The sequence below is a fragment of the Lipotes vexillifer genome, unplaced genomic scaffold, assembly GCF_000442215.2.
Source record: "Lipotes vexillifer unplaced genomic scaffold, Lipotes_vexillifer_v1.1 scaffold916, whole genome shotgun sequence".
NCBI classification, from domain to species: Eukaryota; Metazoa; Chordata; class Mammalia; order Artiodactyla; family Lipotidae; genus Lipotes; species Lipotes vexillifer.
The window spans coordinates 3,850,877-3,859,037 of record NW_006798383.1 but is presented as its reverse complement, the minus strand read 5'-3'; the positions used below and the strand labels follow the sequence as shown (position 1 = coordinate 3,859,037).

At 54.7% G+C, this 8,161-nt stretch overlaps 1 protein-coding gene across 1 annotated transcript in view; it reads left to right on the top strand.

The window, feature by feature from the left end:
- SH3PXD2A (SH3 and PX domains 2A) overlaps positions 1 to 8,161 on the top strand; it is a 237,414-nt gene that overhangs the window by 156,130 nt on the left and 73,123 nt on the right. Inside the window, exon 6 of the mRNA XM_007470435.1 lies at positions 240 to 268. Coding sequence (XP_007470497.1) covers positions 240 to 268 — 29 coding nt within the window. The remainder of the gene's footprint in view (positions 1 to 239; positions 269 to 8,161) is intronic.

The window sequence follows — 8,161 nt, the reverse complement described above, 5'->3', positions numbered from 1 at the left end:
CGGGCGGCGGGGAGGGGCGTGGAGGGGCAGGCGGTCCGCGCCTGGAGGCCGGGCTGGCTGGGACCCGCGGGCAGGCGCGGCGCGCAGTGCGTGCGGCTGCGGAGCGCGCGGCTCGCCGGCCGCCGGCATCACATGAGCATCCGGCCCGTGGGTGCCCGGCAGCCGCAGTCCTGCAGCCCAGCGGCCGCGCGCCTCCGCACGACCCTAACCATGTCTGTCTGTTGTTGCTTCTTTTTCAGGGACTATGGCAGTTCCAAGAGGAAATCAGGTAAGGGAGCCTCCGGGCGTTCTTCCCTCCAACCTCCCCTCCCGCTTCGTGCACGCGCCGCTCCGACCTTGCGGAGGACTTTCTGGGGGCTTGTCCTCGCCCGCCTGCCCTGTGGTCCTGTTGGCCAGGGTACTCCCTGTGGTTGCCCCCTTCCTCAGTCCACGCCCCCTAAGACCTCTGACACTCTCGCCTCCTCCTCCCACCGCGCCCCTCGGGCTCTCCCGGTGGGGGTGGGAGCGGGTGCATGGGGAGTGTGAGGATGCCTGTCAAGGGCCTAAGCCCCCGCGACGTGTGCAGCCGGATCCTCCTCCTGGGTCTGCGGGGCCAACTCCTGGGCACCGCTGTGGTTTCTCCCTCGGTCCTCCCCGCGGTGCGGCAGCGATGGAAGGGTTAATAGAAACGAGAGGCTGGGTTTTCGCCGTGGGAAGGTGAGATCCAGGACCCGGGGGGGGGGGGGGGGAGGGAGGGGAATCGTGCTGCAGAGACTGGGTTTTTAACGGCTGCAGCGCAGACCTTCCCCTCCTTCCCCAACTCTGAGCGCATTCTCCACGCTGCCGGGGTGGAGGCTTTGCGTGGTGGCCCTCAGAGACACCCGATGGGAGGCCACCGACCCACCCTGGCATCGGCCCGGCAGGTGCCGGGCTCACTCCGAGTTTGCGAAGCGGGTGGAGACAGGGAGCGTCGGGGCAGGTCCTTGGACGCTGGACGCTGTGTGCCGGGCGCAGTCGGCTGGAGTCAGAGGAGGATTCTCTCTGGGTGGGGGAGGAGGGGCTAGGCAAATGCCAGCACGTGGGCGGGGTGCAGTTAATTGGGAGAGGTTGGCCCCTTGTACTTAGGGCTGTGTGTACTGGGAGTTGGGGCGGGGAAGGGAATGCAGCGATCTGTGTGGGCTTGTGTGTTGTCCGTATTTATGGGGGTGGTGAGTTATGGGGGTGCGCAACCATCTGGGGCTCTGGCCTTGGGGATGTGGGAAGTGTGTATGAACACGTGGCTTACATTAATGGCTCACGTTGTAGGGAGATACTTGTGTCCAGGTGCTTTGAACTGTGGATCAGAAGAGGTATGTGTGCCTGTGTGTGATGGATGGGCTGTGAATTGAGATAGTTGTGAGTGCATGGTGCGTTTCTGAGTGTGGGTCCGTATGTTTTGTGTGTATAAGTGCTTGCTTATATATTCACTGGGATGAGGAAAGATGTGTCCTGGCTTACATATGGGGGGAACATGTGTGTACAGGGGGTTGTGTGTGTTCATGTGGGGCTTCATAGTTGTGTGCTCTTGAGGGTATGTTTACTTGTTTGGGTGTGTGTGCCAGTGTGTTAGGGTGTATCCAGTTGTGGGTTGGTGTGTGTTTGTGTCTAGCTGTGGGATGAGACTGCTTGTGCACGCATGCCTGTCACCTGGGGAGGGGTGCTTCAGGTGTGCCCACCCCTGGTGCAGAACAGCATTTCCTCCATGAACAGGGGGGTAAGGAATTGCAGCATCTCCTCAGCTGTCACTTGCAGCCAGAGCCATAGGTGGGGGAACCTGGAAGGAGGGGCAAACATGGGATTGCGTTCTGTCACACCTCTCTCTCCAAGAAACTTGCCCTGGGCCTCAGAGGTGTAGTGGCTGGTTGAGCCTGGGCTCAGATTCTTTTTTTATAAATTTATTTTTGGCTGCGTTGGGTCCTCACAGCTGCACGCAGGCTTTCTCTAGTTGCATTGAGGGGGGCTGCTCTTCGTTGTGGTGCGCGGGCTTCTCATTACAGTGGCTTCTCTTGTTGCGGAGCACGGGCTCTAGGCACGCCGGCTTCAGTAGTTGTGGCGCAAAGTCTCAGTAGTTATGGCTCACGGGCTCTAGAGCACAGGCTCAGTAGTTGTGACACATGGGCTTAGTTGCCCCACAGCACGTGGGATCTTCCCGGACCAGGGCTCGAACCCGTGTCCCCTGCATTGGCAGGCAGATTCTTAACCACTGAACCACCAGGGAAGCCCTGGGCTCAGATTCTGGCTCTGTGTGACCTCAGGCAATTTTCATAACCTCTCTGCCTCGGTTTTCTCTTCCTAAAAAAGCACAGATAATGATGGTCTCTACCTCACACGTAGAAGGTTCAATAAGTTAATGTGGAAAAGTCCGTAGGACCCAATAACTGCTGTGGAAGTGTCAGCTTATTGTCATCAGCATTACTTTCTGACGCCCTGGGACCCTGGGCGAGTCCCTTCTCTACTCTAGGCCTCAGTTTCCAACTGTAAAGTCAAGGGCTGGGCCTCATAACCTCCCAGCTGCCCTGCCCTCAGTCTCTAAGGCTCAGGTTCTGTGCTGCTTCCTAAGCAAGACAGGGCCCCACCCAGGGAAAGCTTCCCTGGTTTCTCTGCCTTCCACTCTCCAGCCAGGAAAGGGATGGATGGAAAAATTTAATTTACGCTGGCGTGCTTATGATAATGGCCACTTAGTGTCATGGTTAAAAGTGCCAGCTCTGGAGCCAGACTGCAAGAGTTCAGAATCTGGCTTTTCAGACCTTGGGCAGACTTCCTACCCTCTCTGTACCTGTCCTCCCTTCTGTAAATTGGGGATAATATTCTTATCCATCTGGTAAGGTTAATTTTATATGTCGACTTGGCTGTGCCCAGATATTTTGTCACGCATTTTTCTGGATGTTTCTGTGAAGGCGTTTTTTTTTGAATGAGATTAACTTTTAAATCAGTGGACTTTGAGTAAAGCAGATTACCCTCCCTAATGTGGGTTGGCCTCATCCAAACAGTTGAAGACCTTAAGAGAAAGACTGACCTCCCCCAAGCAAGAAGGAATTCTGCCAGCACCTTTGGACTTGAACTGCAACTCTTCCTTGCGTTTCCAGCCTGTCAGTCTACGGCTGTGGGCTCACAGTCAGGCTGTGGGCTCACCAAGCACCCCCCAGTCACGTGAGCCAGTTCCTCACTCTCTCTCCCTCCCTCCCTCCCTCCCTCCCTCGTTCGCTCGCTCTCTCTTGCGCTCTGTCTCTCTCAATATTCTGTTCTGTTTCTCTGGAGAACCCTGATCAATACACACCTTATATGGTTATAATGAAATTACATAAACTTCTATATGTAGGTGTGCTTAGACCACTGCCTACAGTGAGAACTGGATGGTTCTCCCAAAGTGCTAGCTACTGTTATTATTTAGTGAGCATCTACTATGTGCTGGCAACTTTACATATATTTCTTTATTTGCTGCCCAGAGCCACGTTGCATGGTGGCTGGTGGGATTCGCATTTCACAAATGAGAAGCTGTGTCTCCGAGGGTGGCTGCCCGGAGTCTGTGGCAAAGTGAGGGTTTGAGTTCATAGTTTGGGCTTCACTCTGCTCTGTGATGAAGCGCATGAAGCTTCCCAAGGTCGCTCCAGTCAGGGATGTTTGCGTGGAGAACATGAATGCTTGTTCCCTGGTCATTTCTTGTCACATTTTAGTCCTCGAAGCCCCAGCTCATCCTTGGAGGATCTCCTGGAGGGATCTCCTATTGAGCACAGAGCCAAGACTACAAGGCAGACCTGGGGAGGGTGGAGTCAATGGGAAGAAAGTTCTCAGGAGGCTGACAGCCTCACAGAGGAGGCAGGACTGGCGACCTTGAGACCCCAAAGACAGTGTAGCCTCGAATTTATTTCTGCTCCTTCGCTCCACAGAACCTGCTCCTTCACGCATCTTCCTTCTCGCTCCATCCGCCCTGTTGCTCAAGCCCAGCATCGAGAGGTCATCCCTGACTTCTCCCTTCCCCTCACTTGCCCACCTGACCTCCAGATCCATCCCCTTCTCCCACCTCCACCGTCACACCTGTTGGACGCTCCCTTCGTCTCTCAGGAGGACCCCAGCTTCCTCCACAGCCTGTCTGCTCCCACCCCAGCCCCTCCACACCGCAGCTAGAGTGAGCTCTTCCACACATGGATCAAATAATGTGCTTTTCTGCCTAAATTCCAAGATTTCCCATCCCACCCAGAAAAACTCCTTATCCCGGGCTTGCAGAGCCGTGTGTGCTTTGGCCCCTGCCTGCCACCCTGCCCCAGGCTCTGCCCTCATCCCCGTCCCCCCTTCCCACCCCAGCCCTCTGCTCAGCTGCGCCCATTACCTTCCATTCCTTCAGGTTCGTTCTCTCCACACAGTCTTTGCATTTGCTGTTCCCTCTGCCTGAATACTGTTCCCCATTCTTCCACATGGCTAGCTCCTTAAGATTTCTGCTTGTCACCTCAGAGAAGCTGCCCCTACCTCCACTGTCTAGCTGCCCCTTTAGGTCTTCCTGCTTCTTGCACATCACTAACCGCACTCTATCTTGTGGGTTTTCTTGTTTGTTATCTGGGTCCCACCACCTTGAAGGCAGAGACCTCGCGGCAGGGCTCACACCAGTAGCAGGGTCCCCTGGCGCTTGTTGAATGGGAGGGTGGATGGAAGAAGGCATGGGTGCATGAATGACGCTGCAGGTCAGGAAAGAGAGGTCGCTGCAGCCTCAAGTCAGGAACATTACCCGGGAAAAGGAGGCGTTTTTCTGATTAGGGGTGGAGAGCGGCGGCTTTGCTAATCAAGAGACAGCACTTGCGCAAAGACGGGGGAGCAGGACCAAGTGCAGCTTGTTTGGAGACCAGATACTGCAGCTGACCTTATTGAGCACCAGCTGTATGCCGGTACCGTGTAAAGTGTTGAGGTTATAGGAATGTGCCTTTCTGCCCTCGAGGGGGTTTGCAGTCCGCTCTGGGTGATGAACTGTGCAGACAAGAATGTACTGTTGGACAGGGAAGCAAGGAAGTGGCATGGTTACCCGAGGAAGAGCAGTCCAGACCAAGGGCACAGCCAGTACAAGGGCCCAGGGGTGGGAGGTCTGTGGCTGGGTGGAACGTAGGGGAGGTCAAGGTGTTAGGAGGGGAGAGCAGCGATGTAGTGGGGATGGGGCAGCAGCAAAGACCGTATAGGGCCTTGCCAGCCATTTTAAGGGTTTTGGCTCTCACTGTGAGTGAGATGAAGAGCCCCTACGGGGTTCTGAGGAAAGGGGGACATAATCTGACTTAGACCCCAGAAGGCCTTTTCTGACCGGTGAGTGGAGACGGTTGAGGCGGGGAGACAGGTGATGAGAGGATGAGGACTCTGGCAGCAATGGAGGGACGAGATGGATTTCCATGATCGGGTGTGGGCCGTGGCGAGCAGCTTATGTCAGATTGCCTGGGTTCCCGTTCTCAGCCGCACGACCTGGGGCAGATCACCTGAGCTCTGCGACCTCACTTGTTGTGTTGTATCAGTCAGGTTCAACTAGAGAAACAGAACCAGCAGGAGCTATCAGATTTCTGGCAAGGAACTGGCTGATGTGATTGCGGGCAGGCGAGGCAAGTCTGAAACCCAAGAGCCGACTGGGGTTGCCATCCACAGGTGAAATTTCTCCTTCAGGGAAGCCTCAGCTCTGCCTTTAAAGCGTTTCAGCTGATGGACCCAGGACCCCTCGGAGTATCCAGTATAATCTCACTGAAAGTCAACTAATTATGAACCTGATCCCACCTGCAGAATACCTCCCCAGCAATTCCTGGATTAGTGTGTGGTTGAATAACTGGGGATTGTAGCCTAGCCAAGGTGACGCGTAAAAGTGATGGACACACCCATGAAAATGGAGTAGCAGCCACCTGCAGGAAGGTGCAGATGATTCAAGGATGTGATGCAGTTAGAGGGCTTTGAGCTGGGCCTGGCAGTAGCAAGAGCCTGTTGCTGTTAGCTGTGATTGGCCGCCCCCCCCCCCGGTGAGCACTGCTGCGGGAGCTCAGAGGTGGGCTGGAGCAGACCCCCCCCCAGAGCAGGGGCTTCTCTTCAAACCTGAAAAGATGGGCTGGAGCGCCCAGAGTTCTGGGAAGCTGCCTGGCTCCGGCGCTGGTGGCCGGGGAGTTCTGACTTGCACCACGAGGGGGCGCAGGTGGCCACGGATCCTGCGAGGTCATCCTGGCCCTGGGATTTTGTCTGAGGCCCCATCCCACCCAGGAGTCCTGTGATGAGCTGCGGCTCGTTTATATGCAAATGAGGTTGCCCAAGAGTGTTGCAAGTTTGTTCTTTCGGGCCAGTGTTGATGTTCCTCGTGAAATCCTGTTTACTTTATACTTTTCCTTGGAAACTTGGTGAGCTCTGCCTGCTTCCATTTTAGTACCATACAGTCTGCATCATTGGATGGAGTTAATGAGATCAGCATTACTGTAGTTTCACTGAGGAGAAGCATGTGGCTTGGAGTTCAGAGTTTAGGTTTTGGCATCAGACAGGGTTTGAACTCCTGCTCTGCCCTGTGTTTGCTCTATGACCGGCAGCTGCTTAACCTCTGACCTTCATGCCCCCATGTGGAAAACAGGGGTAAAAATAGTGCCTGCCTCTATTAAAGGTAAGGATTGAATTAGCAGGGGGCCCAGCGCATAGCAACTCCCAATGATAGCAGCTGCCATTGTTGTTATTTTAAGTATTGATAGGTTCAGAAAGGAGGGGAGAAGTTGGTCCTACCTTGGATTTGAGAGTAAAAAGACATGCTTGAAGCATTATTTTCATTCTTTGAGCCCAGGGCCTGGCCCCAGAGGAGACAGAACCTAGACTCAGAACATTCTGTAGAGTTAAGAACACAGGCTCTGGAGCCAGAATGCCTGGTTTTGTGTCCCAGCTCTGCCAGCTGTGTGGTCTTGGGAAAGTCCTAACTCCCTGTGCCTCAGTTTCCTCATCTGTGAAATGGGTATAACGATAGCACTTCACCAGGTTGCTTGAGGCTTGAATATGTGTTAATACGTGTGAAGTGTCTGGTGCAGGAAATACTAAGGGTTAAGCCTCTTCTATTATGAGTAGGAGGCAGCACCGTGGATATGTAGCAGAGGTCCACCGTGGAGGTCCCCCAGCAGAAGGGACCACTGGCTTTGGCCTTTGCCCTCCTGCAGGAGAGACTCCTCTCAATCAGAGGGGGAAGGCAGAGTGTGCACCATCTCATAGTTGCCAGTCAGCCTCCCAATAACCTGGGCAGGTGGTCTTGTCCCCCTTTTAAAGACCAGGAGAGGTAGGTTCAGGAACCTGCCTGAGGTCACCTAGCCAGGTAGATACAGGATTCGAATCTGGTCCTTCTGATCCAAACCTCTTTCCACTGAAGTCTGTTCCCTCCTAAGCTAAGACCCAAGGGATCCACAGGTGGACAGGACTGGGCCCTGGAGACCTCTAGCAGGAGGTTCCACAGACTGAGAGAGGGACTTCCCCAAGAGAGCCCCCCACTGCAGTTTCTAGAAGGAGCCCATTGGTCACCAGGGATTCTTAATTGGGTAAAGGGTCCCTTTACAGGGTGTGACTAATATCCCCTTAATCTCTCTTTGTCTGAATTTGGTCTTTAATAAGGTGTATTTGTTTTAAAGCAAAACCTGCCCATAGGTTCCGGCTACTATAAAAAGGTAGTCTACCCTCCTCCTTTTATAGAGGAGGTAACTAAGAGAGGGCCTGCCACCTGCCCAAGGTGAGGGGTTGGGCAGAACCTGGCTTCCTGCTCATCACATTCCCACCAAACCCTGGAATGAGGCAGAGGTGTGAGGAGGGCCATGGTGAAGCAGAGAGAGCAGGTCTGTAAAGCCTCTGGTGCCTCGTCTTCCCACAGGATGAATGCCCCAGTAGGACAGAGAGCAGGGCCAGGCTCTCTCTTGACCCCCGGCCTGCCCTGCTCACCAGCCACAGAGGGAGAAGGGCAGAGACAAAGCAGACGGCAGCAGCCTTCACGCCTCTCCCAGAGGCTTTCATTTCTCTTAAGCGATTTCTGGTCTCCGGTCTCCGGCCCCACGGAGGTCACAGCACAATTGAGAAAGCAGGATGCTCTCAGTGATTCATTGATGAATGCAGGGCAGGATGGGTTGTGATCCACAAGCAGCGGGAGTCAAATAGAAGGGGCTGGGGACGGGGTGGGCGGGGG